Source organism: Artemia franciscana, chromosome 21 (assembly GCF_032884065.1).
Source record: "Artemia franciscana chromosome 21, ASM3288406v1, whole genome shotgun sequence".
Lineage (NCBI taxonomy): Eukaryota > Metazoa > Arthropoda > Branchiopoda > Anostraca > Artemiidae > Artemia > Artemia franciscana.
This window is the reverse complement of record NC_088883.1, coordinates 30,974,125-30,999,757: the sequence shown is the minus strand read 5'-3', so window position 1 is coordinate 30,999,757 and position 25,633 is coordinate 30,974,125. Positions and strand designations below refer to the sequence as shown.

Sequence of the window (25,633 nt, the reverse complement as noted above, 5' to 3'; positions counted from 1 at the left end):
AAAATCAAGATAAAAATAACAGGCTTAATGTGAAACAGATGAAAGTGTATGCTAGAAAACCGCAAATAATAAGCAATGTAATGTAATAATAAAAGCAGTATGATATAACCAGTATAATATAAGTATATAATAATAATAAGCAAAAACAGAAAAAATAATAACTTTTTTTTTACTTTCCATGTAAATTATTCCTATTTCGACAGCTACCGAGTCCAAGTTTTGGCTATGTCCTTTTGCTTTTAAGCTGTATGTTTGTTCTACAACAACTGTTTTATGATTTAGCTCAATGATACATTTTATCACCCCTTTTTTGGAATTTGAAGCCCTTTGGGGGGTGGTATCTCCCAATTTCTGTTCAACCCAACTCTTCTATTTGTTTTAAGTTTAACTTTTATTGATCTCATTTTCTGCTGGATATGTAGGCGAATAGTCATCTAAGTCAGACATAGTTATATCATCAGTGTTCGTTTTCGGTTTCATTTATTGATTTACTGTAAAATTAATTTTTTCCCAGATGTTTCAGATTTTATTATTGCTATTCACTTTCCTTGGAAAAACATTTTTTCTTAATATGACCTTTTCGTGTTTTCAAATTGACATAGTTCGAGTTTGACATGTGTTTCAGAATTACGATACCTGATTGTAATTTTTAGTTTGCATGATCTTCCTATATCTAAATGTTCAGTCACCCGTGATTTTTATGGACTCTTCTTCAGTCAAGAATGATAAGATTTTCATTTTTCTTTTTTTTGAAAAATTAGCTAATTGTTGGTTTTTATCAAGTCCTTTCAGGTTTGTGTGAATGTTTCATACTATCTGATCTTCTTTCTCTATTCTATTTTCTCTTTCTTTTTATTTTTTGAAAAATATTTCGACTCAAATTGATTGTTTTGTGCGGTATGTTTAGTGGTTTAGCCCTCGAAACCTGGAGAGTCAGTTACCACTTGACTTGTGGATGCAATTAATTAAAAATTAATTAATTACATTAAATTGACTCGTGGGTGCACTTATTTAAAACTGCTTCTTTCAGATTTTTGAAAGAACGTTTCAGCTCAGTCTAACTGTTTGATGGGGTGCGTTTAGTGGCATATCGTTCCATATATTGGGAATAAGCTACCACCCTGTTCCTGGATCCCGTTATTCGAAAAAGGTTTCCTGATGTTCAAAATAACGCCTCAGCTCAGCTTTCTCTTTGATGTGTTTAGTGGTTTAGTCCTCGAAACATAAAGGGTCAGTTACCGCTTGAATTGTGGGTGCAGTTAAGTAAAACCGCTTCTTTCAGATATTTGAAAGGACGCTTCAGTTCAGTCTATCTGGTAGATGGGGTGCCTTTAGTGGCTTCTCGTTCCATATATTGGGAATAAGCTACCACCCTGCTCCTGGATCCCGTTATTCAAAACTGTTCCCTGATAATCAAAATAACACCTCAGCCCAGCTTTCTATTTGGTCGAGTGTGTTTAGTGGTTTAGCCCTCGAAACCTAGAGTTTCATTAAAACTGCTTCTTTCAGATTTTGAAAGGACGCTTCAGTTCAGTCTATCTGGTTGATGGGATGCATTTAGTGGCTTATCGTTCCATATATTGGGAATAAGCTACCACCCTGCTACTGGATCCCGTTATTCAAAACTGTTCCCTGATAATCAAAATAACACCTCAGCCCAGCTTTCTATTTGGTCGAGTGTGTTTAGTGGTTTAGCCCTCGAAACCTAGAGTTTCATTAAAACTGCTTCTTTCAGATTTTGAAAGGACGCTTCAGTTCAGTCTATCTGGTTGATGGGATGCATTTAGTGGCTTATCGTTCCATGTATTGGGAATACGCTACCACCCTGCTACTGGATCCCGTTATTCAAAACTGTTCCCTGATATTCAAAATAACACCTCAGCCCAGCTTTCTATTTGATCGAGTGTGTTTAGTGGTTTAGCCCTCGAAACCTAGAGTTTCATTAAAACTGCTTCTTTCAGATTTTGAAAGGACGCTTCAGTTCAGTCTATCTGGTTGATGGGATGCATTTAGTGGCTTATCGTTCCATATATTGGGAATAAGCTACCACCTTGCTCCTGGATCCCGCTAATCAAAACTGTTTCCTGACGTTCAAAATAACACCTCAGCTCAGTTTTCTATTTGGTCGTGTGTGTTTATTGGTTTAGCCCTCGAAACCTGGAGGGTCAGTTACCACTTGACTTGTGGGTGCAGCTAATTAAAACTACTTCTTTCAGATGTTCGAAAGGATGCTTCAGCTCAGTTGATGGGTTGTGTTTAGAGGTTTATCGTTCAATATGTTGGGAATAAGCCACCATCCTGCTCGTGGATCCCGTTATTTAAAACTGTTTCCTGATGTTCAAAATAACACCTCAGCTGAGCTTTCTATTTGGTCGGGTGCGTTTACTGGTTTAGCCCTTCAAACGCATTGGGCCAGTTGCCACCCTACTTGCGGGTGCCTTTAGTTAATCTGGTTCTTCTGGATGATTAAAAGAATTCTTTATCAGTTTTGTGTGTTTTGTGTTATCTTGTTTTGCCTGCCAATCTCGGGTGGCCGTCGCCACCCCACTTATGGGTGACGTTAATTGAAATTGGTTTTCTCTTATATTTAAAAAATACTTCAGTTCAGTTTGTTTGTTTGATGGGGTGCGTTTAAGGGTTTAGCCGTACAAGTTTTTAGAACCAGTTACTTATAGTTACCTACTGGTACTTGTGGCTAGAAGAGGTGAATCCATCTCGCGTGGCATTGATTATCTTTTGTGACCTCCTTGGCCCCTGTTTGGTGATTTTCTGCAAGCTGCTTTACTATTTGGTCGGGTAACGAACAATGAGTTGTTCGTTAGTATCCGCCGATGGCAGATCATGTTTGTTTGGATTTTGTGCAAATCACGGATATTGGCGAATAACTCACTTTATTGTTGTTAGCTATTTGATTTTAATTCTTATAAGTTTTGGTCTTTTATTGAATTTTATTTGTCTTTAAACTTTTTGGCGGTTTTTTCAGTGGTTTTTAATTGGTTTTGTTGTACTTTCCGCGTTTGTTTTTTGGTTTTGCTTTATCCTCGATTATATTAACTTTTTTCGCACTGAAGAAGAGAGGTGGTTGTTCTCTCGAAATATTCACTTTCTGTGTTTTTTCAGTATTTTCGTTTGTCCTTTAAAACCCACATGTCCTTCAACCCGTCCTTTAAAAACCACCGTAGTTTAAGAAATTATCTTGGATACATTTTTATATAGCAGATAAAACTGTGTCAAAAACATTTGTAAACAATATGTTTATTTAATGTAAATTTAGTGGTAAAAATTAAAAAAGAATTTGGTGCAAAAACTATGAACTATGGAAAATTTTGATTGTATTTTCAAAACACCATAATAATTAGCAGTTCAAAAAACTATTTCGGTCCAAAAATCTGTGTTTCCTAAATTAAATTCATGAAAAAAAAATTAATTCGAAAGGTAGTTATTTCATTGAAGTTTTCTTCTAGGTTTGGCTCGCGTGGACCCAAAGAAGCAGATGAACTTTTAGCCAAAGTTGATTTTAAATACTACGGCTCGTACAAGTGGAAGCAACCAAATCAGGCACATATGTGATTTTTACATATCCAAAATAATCTCGGTCAAAAAAGTAATAAGTGTATTTGATGTCTAAAGAAGCGTTATTTATTTTTGGCTCGTTTATTTCTTCATTATTATTTTAGTTAAGAATTCTTGGCATCTTGAACTCATAGTAGCTATATAAAAAGACTAGACGTTTGTCCAAAAAAAAAGACTTTTTTGTAAACAGAGTTCAGGTGTGTACGTGGAAATTTATCTCGGGGAAGACCTGACATACCGGGATGGAGTCATAAATCTAAAAGAACAACAAACATAATCGTATTTTTTTTTATTAAATATAAGGAATTTAGTGGTGAAATCGTAGAATTTTTGAAACTTTGAAGGAAATATAAATCCAAAGCCCCTCCCACCTTCTGTACGTGCCTTATAAAACTTAAAAGACATTTAAATTAAATATTGAATAAAATATTTAATTATTTTGATAAATACTAAATTAAATATTAAAATAATACTTAATGGAATGGTTGCTGTAAAAGTTTAATGTCATCTAGGAATTTAGTTAAGTTTTGGCCATTGATAAAGATTTCCATGGGCGAAAAAGTAGTTGAAATCTGTGTTTAATTACAAAATTTCCTGTTTTTTTTTTCTTTCTTTCTTGGCACTTATTACTTTTCTTAGTAACCGAGAGAACAGAGAAGTTATATTTTTGTGATTTTTTATAGTTTTTAAGCTTGTATATAAGTTAATTCTGAAAGGTTGTTTATTAATGGGATTCCAAAGTGGATGAAAATTCTGATTAAAAGATAAAATAAACCGTTTGCTTCTGTATTAGATGTTTTTTTTTCAGAGTATTTAGGAAAGGGAAACTCAGAGAGAGAGAGAGTTTCCAAATTTTGGAAACCGATCATAAAACGAACAAGGCTAGGAGGATAAAGGAGTGAGAAAGGTGCGGAGACAATATATCAAAATGACATACAAAATATCATACAAAGCTAATAGTATTGGTGATATGACAGGAGGGACTCGGCTCCAGATTGGCCAAAGATTGGATGGATTGACTTGACCTTGTTCCTGCACCTTCGATACAAAAAAAAATTCACCATTAACAACGTCGTGTTCTAATGGCAAAAGGTGTAAATTCTTGGAGGGGGGTTTAGGGTCCGAGGTATTCCCCCAGAGATATTACGATTTTCCTTATCTTTTTCATAATTATCTACAATTTTCATGAAGGCCGCTGGAATTTTGCGCCTTTGAGAAGTTTTTCTCAGCGTTTTCTCAAAAACAAGAGAACTTTTTGGGTAAACTGATGCTGTGTGTAGGTCAAGAAGCAATTGTTTAAAAAAGATTGTTGTTGCAATGAATTTATGCGAAAACACGATTTCCGAAATTAAACATACTCGTTTTAGTTTCTATCTCTCCAGTACTACTACTGGTACTGACAATTCGGTACTGCAACACCATACCCACGCACGCTCCTTCTCTGTGCCACTTTGTTCAAAGTTTTAGTCATTATTCCCTCCTGTGATTATTACAGCTCCTCCCATTCTAATGGGAGGATTCTAAGTTTATACTACCCTCCTCCGATTTTAAGTTTATACTACCATATTCGATTCAAATTCTAGAACCTTATATGCCCCGGGGCATAGCTTACAACCCTTACCCCTGGAATGAGGGGGGGGGGTGTCAACCCTGAAGACATTATAATATACTCTTTGGACTATTGCGATTAAAATACTATCTCACATTTTTGACCGGATGCGTTTGGGGAAGAGAGGATTTCAGGGAGAGGAGAAGGGGGGTATTTGCCCTCCATCATTTTTGACACTTAAGGGAACTAGAAATATGCATTTCCAAGCAGATGAGTTCAAACGACCAAGCCTTAAAAACATTTTATTCCCCGGATTTCAGCTAAAAATCCTTGCCCCCAGACTCTGGGGGGTTTTATCAACCCCAAAGGCATTTTTATGCGGTCTTTGAACCGTTTTTGAACATATGGTTATCTCACAATTTCTTTCAGATGCATTTCGGGAAAATAAAACGTGTGCGGGGGTAGGTGTTGTCCTCCGATCCAATGAGCCCCTCCAAAATTCATACGCCGACACTTTCTATAAAAACCTTATATGCCCCCAGGATGTAACTTACAACTCTTGCCCTGAGGGCTGTGGGTGTGTTGTCATCCTCAAAGATATAATTTTCGGAACCATATTATAGGGTCGTAGATAATATGCCACATATTATCTACGTGCCTAAACTGCAGTCTGTGTAAAAATAATTTCGTAATAGATAGTGAAACCGCAAGTAAAATAAAAATAGCATCGGTAGACAACATAACAAAGGACTATAAAGACGTATGATGAAAAACCAAAGCACCTACAAACATAACTACTAAAATCGATAGTTTACCAACAGATACAGTCAGTGAGCCCAGTAATGCTAATGATGGAAGGTCTGATAAATTTGTAGCTGAATCCATGTTAAACTCATGCATGACCCCCAAATGTGATAAGTGCCATGTCAAGAGAAAACAATGAAGGATTTTATGGAAAGGATTCGATAGAATTCTACATGCCATTATTTTGGTAAAAATATTTTATGCATTACTTTGTTATGTTTTCATTAGTTTTAGGGTACGCTATCAATTCGAACGTTTGGAATGTATATTAAAAAGTCAGGGATGTAAGAAAAGGAATTTTCAGAAACATAGGCTCTACTAGCGGTTTCATAGGGGGTATATTAGAATCTGAGACAAGTTAACAGGTCCTTTACCGAAGTCAGAAAGAGTGAGCTGGAATTTTTCCAAAACCCACACAGACAAGCAAACAGCCGCTCAGACACACAGGTACGGAGAGAGATGGAGAGAGAGAGAGAGAGAGAGAGTGACAAACAGTCAGACATACAAACAAACAAAGACAGACACAGAGACAAGCAAACACCCACTCAGACATAGGGAGAGAGAGAGACAAGCAAACAGCCGCTCAGACACACTGGCGAAGCAGTGAATGAAGATACAATAATTTAAGGGTGTGTGGGAAAGTCAAAACTTTGTTGAAAACTTAAAGTAAGTAAAATTAAAGGACAGATATGATCTTTACTCATAAAGGTTACGAAAGGTGATATTATTTAAACAATTAAAGGTAAGATATGACCCCTAGCCATGACGGTTACAAAAGGTCATATTATTTAAACAGATTTTGCATCTGTTTCATAAGCGCGAAAATGTCACCTGTGACCTTTCACCGTGACGGAAACGAAAGTTCATATTATTTAAACAGTTTAAGGTAAGATACCACCTTTAGTTATGACTTTTTTTTTAATGCTTACTTACCAACATTTACTGACTTACTATATCTGGGACCATCAAGGGGGGGAGGGAGTTGATTTGCCAAAAATGCAAATATGACATTTGGAAAATGCATAAAATAAGAAACCTAATGATGCTTCTTTATTTTATTGATATGCTTCCTTCTTTATAGTCGCCAATACAGAATGGTACCGTCTTTTTGGAACCTATTTTTTTTTGTATTTGGATAAACTTTGAAATTCTTTCTGAAAAAGTCATTATTCAAAGAATCTGAAAAAATTATTTTGAAATAATAGACATTTTCTTACTAATTATAATTTTAGGCTCGGTCCCGATTGCCCCAGGCTCCGAATCAATTCTATAAAATAGCACTGCTTTGACGACATCTATTATATTCACTCATTAGATGGCTCATTTTATCCAAAGATCTTAGCCCTAATCTAATTGTCCTGACAAAAACTCTTACTAAACAAAACAAGAAATTAATAAAAAGATTACAATACCTACAAATCCGTTTTTGCATGGTGAATTGCGAACTGAACCTGCAAACTGAAAATTGTTGCGAGTAAATTTCTCACACGAATCGAAACTCCTGATAGCATTTTAGGGCGAAATTCAAGAATTCGAAGAACACGAAAAACCCTTCGAATTCCGTCATTTAAGAAAAACTAGGAGTGGCTTTTGTATTCGATAGTTTTGTGTTTAACAGCTTGATCGAAATGGATAAATGCTATATAATAGATTTTAATAATACACCAATTTTCGTGATTGATCATAAATAGCTGTTAATAGATCGTAATAAATTGATGCAATAGCTGTAACTAATAAATTTAATTTAGACGGATAGGTACAGTGGATGTAAACAGGTAGGTTACATGTAATACGAGGTAAAAAAGATAAATACTAAAACATATATTAGCGTCCGGTCATCTATAATAAGATAGATGAACAGAATCTAAGATAGATTCTGGTAGCATAGCCAAAAGTTTTTTATGATAAAATTGAAAGCAGAAACATATACGTAAAACAAAACCAATCGTAAGCCATCTATCTGCTGGTGGGTTGTTCAAGTACTTCGAAAGAGTCGAAGCGAGAAATAAAAGTTCTAGTAAAAACTGTTGTTTGATGAGCCTTTCATCCAATATAAAATAAACTTTTGCAAAATTTTTGAATTAAATTAAAAGTCTGAATTTCCTAAATTGAGTTTGTACACCCCATGCGTACCTAATGGTGCACCCCTTCCATATGTACCTGTTCCCGAGAAAGATTAGGAGCATAGATATCAAGGCCAGTCAATTGGATATGTTTGGGGGAGGGGGAGGCAATAATGCATTTCTTACAGACTACATGAGTCAACCCTTTTTGATGTATTGTGGAAACAATAATTCGAATGTGTCATATGTTCGTTTCCTTTTTTTCCAATGTCGTTGACTTTTATTTAAAGTACAAAGTGATAAGGGCAGCAGCACCTTACAGCACATTGCTGCTGCGAATGGCAGCAGCACCTTACAGCACATTGCTGCTGCGAATGGCAGCAGCACCAATTGAACATGCAGTCTAGGGACGCTCAAATCCTAGGTACAAAACGCTTTCTGCAAATCAAACTTGGCTTCAAATTCTTTGTTTCCGAGTAAAAACTATTCAATCTATTCAAACACTAAATGTTTGCAGATTTCTGCAAACATGCAGATGCAAACATGATTTGAACATGCAGTATAGTCAAAGTAATTAGTAAAATATCATTGTTACAACATTCGTGAATTCATTCTCTGTGTCTCTATTTTATTTTTTATTCTTTTGTTTTATATTAATCTTCTTATTTTACTGAGACACAGGTACTTTTATCGTATCGCAAATAATCTTTGGCAGAAGCTGCTACTTATATTTCCAATAAGTTTATGCCGCGTTTTCGTTAGTCATTTTGCGTACGGAACGCAATATAAATCAAAAAATTGAAAGCTGAGAGACTTTCTTTACGTTTTCTTTGGTTGATTAACTTTTTATTTTGTCATGTCTCAATAGCAGTCAGATAATTTTAGTAATGGCTGAAATACATCGTTCAGCGCCCAAATAAGAAGATAATTGTTGAAACTGAAAGCAATGAAAAAATTTCAGTACTAGCTACGTTGGGGTATTACTATCAAAAAAGGGTATCGATGCTATGTTGAAGTGTCGATACTTTGAAAAAGAGAACTTAGCGGTCTTGAATCATAATCCCTGAAAATATATTTTTAACAAAAGGAAAATATCATAGAAACATGCTTCAATAATTCTCTTTATTCACCTTTAAAAAAGACAACAAAAATAAACAAATAAACGAAACACCAAATCAGATGCAGTAATTTAAAAGACGTTGTGTTACATATTTTCCAAAGTCAGGTTTGTTAAACCACAATAATAACACCAGCGCCATCTAACGATTATTTAAATCTGTTTTCACAATTATGATTTGTTTTTCAATATGCTCAAAGTTCCAGCGCCACTACATCACATGATTTTATTTATTAATAATGTGGATTAACTTCATGTGATTTGCTTATGTTCCATATTGTGAAGAAAAAATAAATGTAATTTTGCAATTTCATGGGCCGAAATGACCTGAGCCAATTTATTTCTTTAATAGTAGTGCTTTCGCTATCACTGATTTCTCGGGGTTTCCGAGAACTCCCCCGGGAAAAATTGGGTTTTCCCGTCTCTGCCCAATAGTTAAAATTAATGAACATTAACGATTTCTAATGCTAAGGGTTAATTTAGTGTTAGAAGGGTACAGGATGTTGACGTTGTGTTTTCTATTATTTTTTTTGCGTTGATTTGTTTGGTTAAACCCTCCTCTATATGATGCTGTGGCATTTGGAGAGGATGTGTTTATGTTAATTTTTTTTATAAAACTGATATTAAAATAAACAATTACTTACTGATATTACTTACTAAAATTACAATTACTTACTAAAACTTACTAAAATTACTTACTATTATTTTTTTGTGGATTTGTTTGGTTACTCCTCATCCATACCATGCTGTGGCATTTTGAGGGGATGTGTTTAGGTTACGTTTTTTTTAAATAATTGATATTAACATAAATGATTACTTAAAAAAATACATAGTAATGTTCGTGAATTTATTCATGTTAGTTTTCGGAAATATTTCGGTAAACATCATTTTCTTTCATGGAAATCTAGGAAAGCCCACAAAAATTTAGGGCATTTTAAAACAAGACTTCCCACTATACCAATACATACAGTTATGATATATTTAAATAATAAAATAAAATAGAAACTAATGAAAAATTTAAAAGGCACTACATCACTTTCTTTTTTCGTACGTTCTTTATAACAAAAAGAAAAGTAAGTGGGGTGAATGACACCAATCCAGTAATTGAAAGTAATTTGATTACACGGATGTGTTATTGCATTTTAAAATCAGATATACCCCAGTCCACCCCAAAAAAAGATAAAAATATGTAAAAAAAAAAATAATTTTCAACCAATTAATAAGAAAGAAAAAAATGGTTTCACTGTGTTATAGTTTAACAATAAATATAATAAATAAATGCTGTTCGTTGTAACGACAAAAAGTATTTCCCAAAACTTGATTTATATTAAATTTAAAATAATTTTTTAGACAATAAATTAACACCCCAAAAACTTTTAAATCATAAAAAAATTTTGAAGCCAAAACTATTTTTTCTTCGAATCTTATATGTATTAAAATCTTGCACATTAAAAGCACATTGCAAAAATGATTTTTTTAATAAATTAAAATAATAATTTAGTATGAATAAAATTATTGATTTATTGATTACGACCAGCATAAAAAAGAGTAAAAAAAACAAAGCCTAATTTGCACTACCATTTTTTAATTTATTTACTCTTCAATAAAACGGATTCTCCTCCTACACGTGGCATTGTGCCACTTAAGCAACTGTTACTGTGGCACTTTATTACTGTATATTCATTTTTCCATTCTCCTATAAAATTACATTCTCCATTTACATGTATCATTGTGCAACTGAGGCCACTTTTACTGTGGCACTTTATTACTGTGCCACTCGGTAAAAAGAGTAATAAAAAGAACAAATCTTAAATAAAAATATAATTTTTTTCTATTCACGTATAAAATTAAATTCTCCGTTTAAAAGTAACATTGTGCCACAGAAGCCACTGTTACCGGGACACTTCATTTAACTGTGCCACTGACAAAAAAAGCGCAGAAAAATATCTGAATTGCTATTTTTCAATTTTCTCGTTCTCCTAAAAAATTTTACTTTCCTTTTACATGTAACATAACACCTTTTGTGTTACCGCACCTGAAACAGAGGCAATGGACGGAGCAAAATCACTACATATTCAATGTGACAGTACCATAAAGGTGTCACAAGGTCTAAATACATGCACAATAAAACGTTTCATATCAGCGTCACTTTACCTAAACATTTTGAAGTTCCATATTGATCATTTTTGATGACAGGAACCCCCAGTTTACGTATACACGCGTGCTGGCCTCCCAAAAGTCTCTTATTCCAAAACTTTCTTCAAAATTTTCTTTATTTCTCATTGAATTCACTTTTCTGCGTTTTTTTTCAAATCCACCCCCACCTCCACTCTCAAATTGAATTAATGCGCATGAGCACATTTGCAGAATGTGCTTTAACTCTTAATTGGACACAGTATAACTTTACAGGGTTTTTAAGAACACTAAGCTAATAGTATAAATGAGAGTCAATAAAAAGTATATAAATGAGGACTGATGAAATATATTTTCTTCTTGAAGTTAGGACCTTTAGGCTCTATTGGTCCTGAGTTCCTAAGAGAATATCTAGAATCGTCGGGAATATCGAGGGATGTGAGTAAAGGGTAAGTTTTAAACACAATCATCATCATTATGTCATAAGGAAATATTTAAGAGAAATGGGAATTTTGTGGGAGGGGGTAAAGAGGGAGGCTGTGAATAGATTGAGATGGAGGAGGGAGCAGCGTAGCTATGTTGGCCTCAGGCGGCTTGGTGTTGCGGTAAGTAATTAGAAGTAGTAGTAGTAGTTTAAGCAAAATGCAATGGAGTGTTTAATAGTGATTCAGTCTCGGACAGGTGGATACTACGACGAATCTGAAGTAGCAGTAGGAGGAAAAAATATTCAAAAACAATTTCAGGCATTCCCCCTGTAAAACCATAAAAAAATACTATATGCTGCGACGAGCTCCTGCGCAATATTTTCCATATCCCATTTGATAATTTTATCGTAGCCCAATTTTATATTAATTTTACTCAATCTTTTTCACAAGCCTTTAAGGAGCTACCCACTCCAAAAAATTCGATCTTTTTTTGCTTTAAATTTATGAATTTGGCAAACAGACAAAAGAAGAAGGCAGAACATATAAAAATTGCGAGGAAAATAAAAACTAAAGGGTTCAGAAGTTTTTGTTGTTTTTTTCATCGAGACATGCTTAATTGAGCTCAATTGCATGCGCAGAAAGGGTAGTGGGGGCCCAAAACTTCGACATCAATAGTTTTTTTTTAATATCCAATAATTTAAAAATAATCCGCTAACTTCCCACAGATTCGCTTGTAAAACCAAACCACGATTTTTGGGGTTTGAAAGACTCCAAATTGAGAAGGACAGAATAACCGACTATTGTGCGGCTTCATCGACATCTCCAACACAACATTGCCATACACAAAAATTGAAACTATTAAAATAAAAATAAAAACAAGTTTTGTATCGAGTTAAAAAAAAAGAAAATCAGAAATCATGTAAATACGCAAAGGGCAGGGTTTTTAGGTCTATCTCATTTATTTGAATTTTCCTACAATATGCCTGATTTTTTATTTTTGATGACTTATAATTAAAACTATTATTGCACGTGCAGAACACATTCAATGAAAAATGATGAAAAGTAAAAAAAAGAACCGTTGGTTGGCTTGAACATATTCTAATATATATTTGAGAAGTTATAACCTCCCGTTATGAGGGTTACTAGAGTCTCATCTCTATTATGAGAATGCGGATAGTTTGTGCAGCTTTCCATATTCGCTTGGAAATACAACTTTGATAACTTTATCCCCCCCCCCCCAGCTACCAAAACAATTCTTGGCTGTTTCAGCTAAAAATACAAACTAGATCTCTTCACTACCCCATAAAAACACATTCAAAAACACTTCTGATTACATTTTAGGTTTGTTATTATAGGCTTAATTAAGCCTGTAAATATGTACTAGCAATAAGAAAAGTTAAAAAAAAATCTGTTGATAGCTGGCGCAAACACTCCATAAACGTGTAAGTGAGGAGTTATAGTCTCCCATCAGGAAGATTGGCGAAGTCTCATCTGTATTATAAGAATGCTGAAAGTTTGTGATGCTCTCTATATTCGCCTGGTTGTGTATTTTTATGACTTTATCACCCCCCAAACTAATGAAACAGTGTTTGCCTGTCGAAAATACATATTTATACTAGATATGTTACCTATCCTCTAAAACACAAATCCAAAATCACTTCTGATTACATTTTAGAGTTCTTTCTATAGGCCTATTAAGTTCTATTAAGGCCTATTAGGCCTATTAAGGCCTATATAGGCTATTGAGCCTATAAATGTATAGCAGCTTCAAGAAAAGTAAAAAGAAAATAATAAAAAATAAAAATCAGGTGGTAGCTGGCATGAAGACTTCATAATTTGCAATAGAGAAGTTCTAGTCTCCCATTAAGAGGGTTGGCGAAGTTTCATCTCCAATTTAAGAATGAGCAAAGATTGTGTAGTGCTCCATATTCTCGTGAGTATTGCAACCTACAAGTGAGAACCAGCTGGTTATATATTTTGATGACTTTATCAACTCACCCCCCCCCCTTACCAAAACAATTTTTCCTCTTTGGAAAACCGAGTTTAAGTTTTTATCTACCCCATTGGAAAAGGAATTCAGCAACACTTCTGATCAAGTTTTAGATTTCTTTTTATAGGCTTAATTTAGTCTACAAATATACACTAGCAAGGAGAAAAGTAAAAAAAAAAACACATATATAAAAATAGAAAAATCAATTGGTAGCTGGCGTGAACACTTCATAATCTGCAATTGAGAAGTTATAGTCTCCCATTAGGAGAGTTGGCGAAGTCTCATCTCCATTATAAGAATGAGGAAAGTTTGTATAGCTCTCCATATTCTCGTGAGCATTGCTTGCAATGTACAAATCAGAACCAGCTCCAAAAATGGGACCACAACTGAAAATAAGACGCAGACCATCAAAACTGAAGAAGTAAACACAACAAACTTAGGTGATCTACATAGGTAATATAGCAGATTCCCGAAAAAATCGTTGCCATGACATCTTAACAGAACAAAATGCAACACATAAAATTCCTACCCCCTCATAAACCTCCAAAAAACTCAGCCAGAACACTTGGCTGCTATTTTCCTCTATTGACATATAATTTTATGCGGAAAATATATGAGAAAATGGGCATAGTGCCCATTTTTGGATTACATTCTATGTGCATTTTTCATAGTTGGCTCTTTTGTTCGTTACATTCTTAATTTATATGGGTATTTCTCATACTTGATAAAAGTAAAGAATGAAAAAAGATTACAGCATTGAACTTTACAGTCCTCACCAGCGGTGCTGATCTCTGCTTCATGGTCCTTCAGCCAGCAAGTGCAAAAGGGAGTGGGGGGCCTGCCATCCTCTGCTTTCGCACTCCGTTTCTGTTTAGCTTCCCCGAATTTCCCCAAGTACCCATTTTGAGCTGGGTCGACTCTGGCTGAACTTGGAGAGTTACGCCACTAAATCCCATCTAGCGTGCTAACCTCTCGGCTAGGACGGATTTTTAGTTGGTTATGCTTATATTCGTTTGAACTTCTTGTGAATTTTATGGTTGGTAAGGGTTCTAGATATTTCCTTTGCATTTTCATCTCGCAGAGAAGACAAAGCTTAACAGCAAATGAAAAACTCCTCAAAATTTTCAAATTGAGATGAAGCGTGTATGTAGCATTTTGGCGTGGTTGGATCTTGCGGATGTCTTCTGTATTCCGTCATTGTCATAAGTATGACGTCAAAAAATTAAGAAAAAAATAGCCACACTTTTTTAATGTTAAAAAAATTAAATTCATTGCCAAAGATTGTAAAAGCAAAACTGCCAAAAATAAAAGGTATCAGTGAAACCTAAAATATCTAAGAAATTTCCACTTGCTTCTACGAACTTTATTTCCAATCAATTACCCTTTAAATTAGGAAAATATTTTCAAAAAATCAACGCATACAATCTCTTTTTGTACAACTTCTAGACATTTTCTGTACTAAATTTGTTTTTCTAAGGTTCAGAGCCTCCAAAATATTATCAAAGGAAATGCTCCGCCATTATTTTAGTAAAAAGTCATACGCTTCCCATGTATTATTTTTTCATTACTTTTAAGCGCTATGACGCTTTGGCTTTTACAGGATTTAGGTGGGTGGTAGTTTTACTCTAATTTAGGGTTTTAGAGCTTACCGTTCGTTTCAGAATTCATCTATTCGTACACAGTAGTACCTGTTATCTTTATATTTGGTGTGATTATTCATTTTAATTTTATTTATGCATCAATATTAATTTTTGCTCGTTTTGGGTTTCAAAATGTATGTCTACTTTTCTTTGAAAAACTTTTTTAATATTTTTTTAATCATTTCAGCTCGGCTTTTTAATAATTGCATAATTGCTATTGGTTAATTTTAGAGATATCTTTAAGTATTTTTCTTCAGGTTTACCACTTAAAAACAAAATTTTTGGATAACAATTTAAATTTTTGGCAAAACTTAGACATATAATAAAATGTCCGATGAATCTCAGTTTAGTGCAATCATTTTTACTTTAAAGTTTGGGTTGGATCGAAAAGAGAACTTTAATTCATACAAATTGAAAATCCCTCAACTGACGTCACGAATCAATACAACTAATTATGTAAAACATCAATACAACAACTGTTTTCATTGTGTACTATCTAAATGCCTGTCTACTGTACAACTACTGTCTACTGTCTACTGTCTACTTTACAACTTTATAACTATTGTCTATACACCTGCCTACTGTACAACTATTGTCTACTGTCTACTTTACAACTGTACAACTACTGTCTACACGCCTGTCTACTGTCTACTATACAACTACTATCTACTGTCTACTTTACATCTGTACAACTACTGTCTACATGCAAGTTCACTGTCTACTGTACAACTACTGTCTACATGCCTGTCTAATGTAAAAGTTGTACAACTACTACAGTTCTACAACTACTGTCTACTGTCTACTAACTGTAGAACTACTTACTACTTTACAGCTGTACGACTACTCTTTACATGCCTGTTTGCTGTACAACTACTGTCTAAATACCTGTCTACTGTCTACTGTACATCTGTAAAACTACTGTCTACAAGTCTGTCTACTGTACAACAGTACAACCAGTGTCTACATGCCTGTCTACTGTACAACTGTGCAGCTAGTGTCTATATGCCTGTCTATTGTACAACTACTATCTACTTTACAACTACTGTCTACATGCCTGTCTACTACTGTACAACTACTTTCTACTTTGCAACTGAAAAACTAGTGTCTACTTTACAACTGCACAGCTACTGTATAAAAGCCTGTCTACTGTCGACTGTACAACTACTGTCTACTTTAAAACTGTAAAACTACTGTGTACTGTCTACTTTACAACTGTAAAAATACTGTCTTCTTTACAAGTGTAAAACTACTGTCTACTGTCTACTTTACAACTGTAAAACTATTGTCTTCTTTACAAGTGTAAAACTACTGTCCACTGTCTGCTTTACAACTGTACAACTAGTGTCTACATGCCTATCTACTGTACAACTACTGTCTACATGGCTGTCTACTGTACAACTACTGTTTAAATGCCTGTCTACTGTGCAGCACCTGTCTACATGCCAGTCTACTATCTACTGTACAGCTACTGCCCACATGCCTGTTTATAGGACAGGGTCCTCTTGTCCCTGTCGACATGCCCTGTACGTTCAAGCTAATCAGACAAAAACAAATGTTTTTTCAGCTGTCACATATAAATTCAACAAAACTTCAACATGCTTTGCCTTCATTGAGGTCTACCCGGTCTCTGAGGTTTACCCACATGTTCTGCAAGGTGTAAGCCTATCAGAGACATAATAAGTTTTAGGCCCATTTTCGAGCGTCAAAACTCGACAAATCTGAAATAACTTTCAACTTTTGGTCTTTATAAATTGACTTATCCGCCGGGTAGCCGTCAAAGCGGAAGACCCTGGAACACACTAGGACACAATCATCAGGCAGATATACACAGCCTTAATACCTGCATCAATCCAGATTGGGAGGACATCATAGCTGCAGAAGGCTTAAGGACTGAAAAGAGGCTCATCTTAGACGCCGTGAGTGCCTCCCTGGCACTGGCGGGACTATGGTAAGGCATAAATTATTTTAGCTTTCCTCAAATAAAATTCTATCTCAACTACTTCTGTAAATAATAATAATATTACTTTATTACCGTCAAAAGCAAACAAAAGAGACGGGGTACATAAATATAGAAGAAAAAGAAAGGCAGGCCTAGATACAATGTGTCCGTAATTAATACTCACTAGCACAAAAAAAACTGATTAATCCATGCCAAAAACGCAAATACACCGAGTTCTACTAGCGGAGTACGGATTTTTTGAGCAGTTAAGATATTTTTTTTTTTGAATAGATTTTTTTGAGTAGTCAGGATTAAGCTTAGTTTGACATAATTAGTAAATTTAAATTACCGCTGAACTCCATATCTCAAGTTCAAGTTAAACTTACTTTATTTTATGCCTATTGATGTTTAAAGCTTTCAATTAAGCATAACTAATCCAAGGCATAATTCAGGAGCAAGTCATATTTGACCATACATACTGTATACTTTCTCGGCGGTAAACTATAGAAGGGACACAAAAAATTGGGCCTATTTTCGAAGTTAAGAATTGAAACACCCCTATTCTTTTCAAAATTAATCATTTTCAACAAGGATCTCTCGGTCCTTTCCACATATACATTTAATTTTAGAGCAAATGAGGAAAAATCTATCTGTGGTTCTCCAAATCTGCATTTTAGGGAAAAAAGTTTTGCCAACTGTATTCTCACACATTCTTGCATTAGGTTCCCCTAGGCTCTTGAAATTAAGACTGTCAATTTCAAACTGACCTAAGACAACAAGTTTTTTTGGCCCATATCTAGCCTGTATAACAACCGCTTCTTTCCCAACAAATATATGCGGCCCCCTTAATCCAGGAAACAACCCTTAATAGTTTTATGTCTATCGGATAAACACTTGTTAGACCCTCTGTTGTGACCCATATTTGGGGGTACTGATGTTTTTTTCTATTTTTTCTTTTGCATTAGGGCCCCTCTAGCCTAAGGACTCAAAAGTATAAATTTTGAGTCAACTGGAAAAAAGTTTTTGGTTCCTTTTCGGGGCCAAATATTAGGAGGTCATGTCCCTAAACAATATTTTAGTACATTAGACTCATTTTCGCTGAAGGAAATACGGTTATATATGTCGAAGTAATCAAGTACAAAGAGCTTATTAGCCCATTTCCAGGCCTTATTAACTGCCCCTCCTAAAAAGGTGTGTTCCTCTTGGCCCAGGGAATGATCGCTGAAATTCGAAAGCCAATCGGATAGCCAGAATCAAACTTACCCCCTTTCCGCTATAAAACCTATCTGTAAACAATTGGCAATTCATAACTTTCAACCTACACCCTGGTGCTGTAGAATCACGCCATCCCAGGAAGCGTTTTTCTTGGATTTTTTTTTTACTAATTCTAGACAAAATGGCTAGATTAAAATTTTGATCGGACATTATGAGGTGCTACAGAAGGTAAAAAAAAGAGGGCAGAGAGGTAAAAAAGGTACGGGAGTGTAGATGGTTGCCCTTCAATAACTTTTGATTCTTTAAAAAGACTCTAGGTCTTTCAATTTCCAATCCGATCAGACGCTCTGAAGTTTGTACAACCCCCTTCAATACGAGGCGGCAGGAAAAAAAAAATACAATCCAACAGGATGTTCAAAGTTTTACGAATTCAGTCAGGTAAAAATCCTTATTTGACATTTAGTTACCCCTTGATTGAGGTCGTCCCTAATGCTGATGGTTAGACACCATCATTTGACAAGGCAGTCGAATAGCAGCTTCTAAATTGCCACGCGGTACTGGAATTACAAAATAAAATACAGGAAAACAAAGTTATTTGGGTTCTTAAAGATTGCTGGAAGGCATTTGACAAACCACACCACTTAACACCTTTTAAGGTCAATCTCCGAGGTTTGAAGCCAATGCTATTTTCCTATAGCAGTGAAATGCGTATTAACAGCATACACGAGCAGATTCTTTGATGAAAAAATTATTGTGGCTTCATTGAAAGCTTTAACATGAATAGGGCGAACAAATTTGCATTTTTATTCTTTAGAGCTTCACAAAAAAATAATTAGTGGGGACACCTCTAATTTTTAAAAGTAGTAATAAAATTACTTTTAGAAGATGTAGAGAATTGTAAAGTAGCCTCTCGATTTGCCACAAGATTTCAAAGTTTTTGGCCGTGAATTTTTTTTTTTATTATCATCAGTTTCCTTTAAAATTTGCCATTTAAGATATTCTTCCTTTACTATTTAAAAGAGTTGTACTAATCATACAGCCTTGATTTTTGTGTCGTTTTGTAGATCTTATACTGATTAATAATCCCAAAGATTCTTAAGTTTGTAGTTATGAGAGATGATTTTTAGCAATAATTCTTAGTATTCAAGATTTTCTCCTTTCTCATTGGCTTAATCACTCCTTAAGGGGTTTGCCAGAATATCATTAAGAATGTTGACATCTCCTTAGCATTACGACCAGATTTAAAAGGAAGTTGAAAACATGTATAATTGGCAACAACACCTCATACGAATGGGAATTTGTTAGGTTACAAAGCTGTTACAAAGCAGATAACATTATTGGCCTTTAAAAGTAAATAAACACCGATTGTAGGCCTATAAAATGTATGAACATTATTTTTAAAAAGAACATTATTCTTAAAGACACATTATTTTAAACATTATTGGCCTTTAAAAGTAAAGAAACACTGATTGTAGGCCTTTAAAATGTATGAACATTATTTTTAAAAAGAAAATTATTCTTAAAAAGAACATTATTCTTAAAAACACATTATTTTAAACATTATTGGCCTTTAAAGGTAAAGAAATAGCGATTGTAGGCCTATAAAATGTATGAATATTATTTAAAAAAAAGAACGTTATTCTTTAAAACACATTATTTTAAACATTATTGGCTCTTAAAAGTAAAGAAACGCCGATTGTAGGCCTATAAAATATACGAACATTATTTTTTTTTATCTAAAGTTGTAGGATATTCGTCCATTTTAGTTCCACGGTATCTCATTTTATTCCCAATAGTGCCGTATCTTGGAATATTTTGGTTTTTCCCCAACATCTCATATAGTTGACGTTTTCTTTAAAAAAGAACGTCATTCTTTAAAACACATTATTTTAAACATTATTGGCTCTTAAAAGTAAAGAAACGCCGATTGTAGGTCTATAAAATATACGAACATTATTTTTTTTATCTAAAGTTGTAGGATATTCGGCCATTTTAGTTCCACGGGATCTCATTTTATTCCCAATAGTGCCGTATCTTAGAATATTTTGGTTTTTCCCCAACATCTCATATAGTTGACGATTTATAGGCTCGTTCATAAATGACTGATTACCCCGGTTTGGAACCGGGGTAATCATATACTTTGCTTTACGGAGTAATGCATATACTATTAAATTAACGTCATTTAAAGTCATATGTTCCTGAAGGTACATAATAAACATTGGGCAATCTTGCCCTGGGGTCATAAATACAGGTAAGGGAGGAAGGAAACCCCTTAGGGGTATTTAATAAATTTTTGAATCTACTTATATTTATATACTATTCGTCAAAAACAAGAGCTAAGAGCTCATATGGCACTTATGACGAGTTCAAGAGGAGCCAAGAGCTCATGTGATATGAGCTCTAGCAAAATTCTAAGGATCAATAGCTTGCTTTAAGAGGAAAATCAAAGGCTTAATGCCGGTCTTGATTTAAAACAAGAGCTTTTGAGACACGAGGTCCTTCTAAATATCAAAATTCATTAAGATCCGATCGCCCACTTGTAAGTTAAAAATACCTCAATTTTTCTAATTTTTCCTCTCCCTTCAGCCCCCAAGATGGTCAAATCGGGGAAAACAACTGTAAAGAGTCAATTAGTGCAGCTCCCTGACATGCCTACCAATTTTCATCGTCCTAGCACGTCCGGAAGCACTAAAATCACCAAAGCACTGAACCACACCACCTAAGTCCCCCAAAGAAAGCGGATCCAGTCCGGTTACGTCAATTACGTATCTACGGCGTTTATAAGCATTTTTCCAAGATTTCCGGTTTCCCCCTCAAACTCCCCCCCCAATGTCAACAGATCTGGTCGGGATTTGAAAGAAGAGCTTTCAAATCCGTTCAAATCGAACGGATCCATACCAATAATGTCAATCTCGTATCTAAAGCTTGTGCTTATTCTTCCTATCAAGTTTCATCCCGATCTCTCCACTCTAAGCGTTTTCCAAGATTTCCGATTTCCAAGGTTTCTGTTTTTCCCTCCAACCCTCTATATCCTTGGATCCAATTCGAATTGAAAATGGATTATCTGAGACATAAGATTCTTCTATATATTAAGTTTCATTAAGATCCGATCATCCATTTGTAAGATACCTCGATTTTCACGTTTTCCAAGAATTCCGGTTTCCCCCTCCAGCTCCCTTCAATGTCATAGGATCTGGTCGGGATTTAAAATGAGAGTTTTAAAGCACAAGATCCTTCTAGATATCAAATTTTATTAAGATCTGAACACCCGTTCGCAAGTTACAAATACCTCATTTTTTTAAATTTTACCGAATTACTCCCCCCCCCCAACTCCAACAAAGAGAGCAGATCCGAGCCGGTTATGTCGGTCACCTATCTTGGACGTGTGCTTATTCTACTAATGACACTGGATCTGGTAGAGATTTAAAATCTGAGATCTGGGTTTCGAGGTCCTTCTAAATATGAAATTTCATTAAGGTACGATCGCTCTTTCATAAGTTAAAAAACCTAATTTTGTGTATTTTTTTTAGAATTAACCCTCCCCCCCAACTCCCCTAAGGAGAGCAGATCCGTTCCGGCTATGTCAATCCCGTTTCTAGGACTTGTACTTATTTTTACCATCAAGTTTCATCACGACCCCTATACTCTAAGCTTTTTCCAAGACTTTAGGTTTCCCCCAAATTCCGCTTCACCGGATCCAGTAGGGATTTAAAATAAGAACTCTGAGACATGATATCCTTGGAAATATCAAATTTCAATAATGTCCAATCTCTCCTTCGTAAGTTGAAAATACCTTATTTTTTTATTTTTTTTCCTCCCAACTCTCCCGAAGAGAGCAGATCCGTTCCAGTTACGTCAATCCCATATCTACGACTTACGATTGTTTTTACCACCAAGTTTCATTCCGATCCCCCCCATTCTAAGCATTTTCCATAATTTTTGATTCCCCCTTCCAGTTTCTCCCCAATATCACCGGATCCGGTCGGAATTTAAAATAAGAGCTATGAGACACGATATCCTTCCAAATATCAAATTTCATTGATATCTGATGACTCTTTCCTAAGTTAAAAATACCACATTTTTTCTAATTTGTCAGAATTAACCCTCCCCCCCCCCAACTCCCCCAAAGAGAGTGGATCCGTCCAGCTACGTCAATCACGTATCTACGATATTTGCTTATTCTACACACCAAGTTTCACCCCGATATCTTCACTCTAATCATTTTCCAAGATTTTCGGTTTCCCCCTCCGCCTCTGGCTACTGTCACCGGATCTTGTCAGGGTTTGTAACAAGAGTGCTGAAGCACAAGATCCTTCTAAATATAAAGTTTCATTAAGATCTGATCACCCGTCCATAAATTACAAATACCTCATTTTTCTAATTTTTCCGAGTTACACCCCCCCCCCCCCAACTCTCCCAAAGAGTGCATATCTGGTCCAGTTACGTCGGTCACGTATCTTGGATGTGTGCTTATTCTTCCCACCAAATTTCATCCTGACCTCTTCACTCTGAGCGTTTTCCAAGATTTCTGGTCCCCCCCCCCAACTCCCCCCAATGAAACTGGATTCAGCCAGATCTAAAATAAAAGATCTGAGTTGCAAGATCCTTCTAAATATGAGATTTCATTAAGATTCGATCACTCCTTCGTAACTTAAAAATACCTCATTTTTTCGAATTAACCGTCCCTCCACTCCCCCCCCCCCCTACAGACGGTCGAGTCGGATAAATGACTATTTCTAATTTAATCTTATCTGGTACTGATTTTTCTCATTTTTCACAATTAACCCTCCTCCCTACTTCTCCAAAGAGAGCGGACCCGTTCCGAATATGTCAATCACGTACCTAGGATTTGTGCTCATTTTTTCCACAAAGTTTCAAACCGGTCTTTTTTTCTGAATTAACCGTCTCCCCATTCCCCACAGATAATCGAATTGGGGAAACGACTATTTCCAATTTAATCTAGTCTGGTTCCTGATACGCCCGCCAAATTTCATCGTCCTAGCTTATCTGGAAGTGCCTAAACTAGCAAAACAGGGAAAGACAGACAGACAGACAGACTGACAGAATTTACGATCACTATATGTCACTTTGTAAATAAAAAGTGCCACAAAAACTTGCTAATACCACAGAAATTTACGAAACTTTTTCTAAGACCTTTTAAGCCCTGGAAGCAAGAGATAAGTTAGGGTCTAACTCGGTGTCTTCAAGTATCGCCCTGATTTAAGAACAATTAGCTACAACTGAAGCCCAGCTGGAGAAAATAAAAAGTCATCTGCTGGAAATATAACCAATCAAACAGTTCGTGGTAACAAACTGTAGTAAGGAGCGACCCGGCTCAATAGTAACCGAAACTCTAAAAAATGGAATTTTGATAACAATAGTTACATCAAAAGAATCGCATTTTAATGCTGATTTTAAATATATAAGTTTCATCCAGACCAGTTATACCCATCGAAAGTTACGAGCCTGAGAAAATTTGCCTCATTTTAGAAACCAGGGGGAAGCACCCCCTAAAAGTCATACAGTCTTAACACCACCAGATTCAACTTATCAGAGAACCATAGTGTAGAAGTTTCAAGCTCCTATCTACAAAAATGTGAAATTTCGCATTTTTTGCCAGAAGACAGATCACGGATGCGTGTTTATTTGTTTTTTTTTTTCCTTTTTTTCCAGGGGTGATCGTATCGACTGAGTGGTCCTAGAATGTCGCGAGAAGGCTCATTCTTATGGAAATTAAAAGTTCTAGTGCCCTTTTTAAGTGACCAAAAAATTGCAGGGCACCTACTCCCCCTCCCACACTCATTTTTTCCCAAAAGTCACCGGATCAAAATTCTGCGATAGCCATTTTATTCACCATCGTCGAAAAACCCAATAACTATGTCTTTAGGGACGTCTCACTCCCCCGCAGTCCCCGTGGGAGGGGCTGCAAGTCACAAACTTTGACCTGTGTTTACATATAGTAATGGTTACTGGGAAATGTACATATGTTTTCAGGGGGATTTTTTTTTTGGTTTAGGGGGGAGATTTGAGGGGGGAAGGTTACATGGGAGGATATTTCCATGGAGAAACCTCTCATGGGGGAAAAGAATTTCAAAAAAGGTGGCGCAGGATTTTCTAGCATTATTTGAAAAAACAATGAAAAAATAAATATGAAAAGTTTGTTTCTACTGAAAGTAAGGAGCAGCATTAAAACTTAAAACGAACAAAAATTATTACGCATATCAGGGGTTTACCTTCTCGTTATACCTCACTCTTTACGCTAAAGTATTTTTAGTAATTTCAACTATTTATTCTACGGTCTTTGTGATTCAGATGTCATTCTTAAGGAATTGGGACAAAATCTAAGCTTTAATGTTAAGAGCGAGGTATCGACGAGGGTTGAACCCCCTCATATACGCAATAAAAACATACGGATATAGAAGTTCGTTACGTAAGTTAATTCGTAAGTTACGTATATTTTTTACCAATAAAAACGTTTGTTAAAAATTATAAGTTCTAGTTGCTTTTTTTAAGTGATCAAAAACTTGGAGGGCAACTAGGCCTCCTCCCTCGCTCTTTTTTTCTCAAAATATTCCGATTAATTGCAATTAATTCATATGCAAATTTCGCTTTAATTATTATGTGCGGAGAGCCAAGATCAAAACATGCATTAATTCAAAAATGTCCAGAAATTAAATTAAAAAAAACAAGCTTTTTTAAATGAAAGTAAGGAGCAGCATTAAAACTTAAAACGAACAGAAATTACTCCGTATATGAAAGGGGCTTTTCCTCCTCAACGCCCCACTCTTTAAGCTAAAGTCTCTTACTGTTTTAAAAATAAAGTTAATAGAAAGAGTCAAACTTTAGCGTAAAGAGCGGGGCGTTGAGGAGGAAAAGCCCCTTTCATATACGGAGTAATTTCTGTTCGTTTTAAGTTTTAATGTTGCTCCTTATTTTCATTTACTTTCAGTTACTGAAAAGTTCAATGATCCGAATTCACTGAACAAAGAAGGTACTGAACTGATAATCAGCCAGGTTTATGATTCAATCACGCTCGAGTTTAATCCATAGTTTGCAAAAATTGAGCAGGCTCTACTAGGTAGTCTGAGATTTCAAATTGAAAATTTGGAGGAGAGAATTGGTCGAATAGAAAAAAAGCTTGATAATTATGATCAAGAGTCCATGCTTGATAGCCTTGTATTTCAT

General features: G+C 35.3%; 2 protein-coding genes across 4 annotated transcripts in view; one reads left to right on the top strand and one right to left on the bottom strand.

The window, feature by feature from the left end:
* The window catches only part of LOC136040875 (glucose-6-phosphate 1-dehydrogenase-like), an 80,679-nt gene extending 76,317 nt beyond the window's left edge, over positions 1-4,362 (top strand). For 2 of the 3 annotated variants that reach the window (XM_065725272.1, XM_065725273.1), the window contains exon 10: positions 3,465-3,584. In XM_065725272.1, the coding sequence (XP_065581344.1) occupies positions 3,465-3,570 (106 nt within the window). In that variant the 3' untranslated portion in view covers positions 3,571-3,584. Of the gene's footprint in view, positions 1-3,464 lie in introns of all 3 variants that reach the window. The other variant, XM_065725271.1, reaches the window with a different exon arrangement.
* Positions 4,363-9,092: 4,730 nt separating this feature from the next.
* LOC136040871 (uncharacterized) overlaps positions 9,093-25,633 on the bottom strand; it is a 685,992-nt gene continuing 669,451 nt past the window's right edge. Inside the window, exon 12 of the mRNA XM_065725262.1 lies at positions 9,093-14,040. Within this exon, the coding sequence (XP_065581334.1) occupies positions 13,857-14,040 (184 nt within the window). The 3' untranslated portion in view covers positions 9,093-13,856. The remainder of the gene's footprint in view (positions 14,041-25,633) is intronic.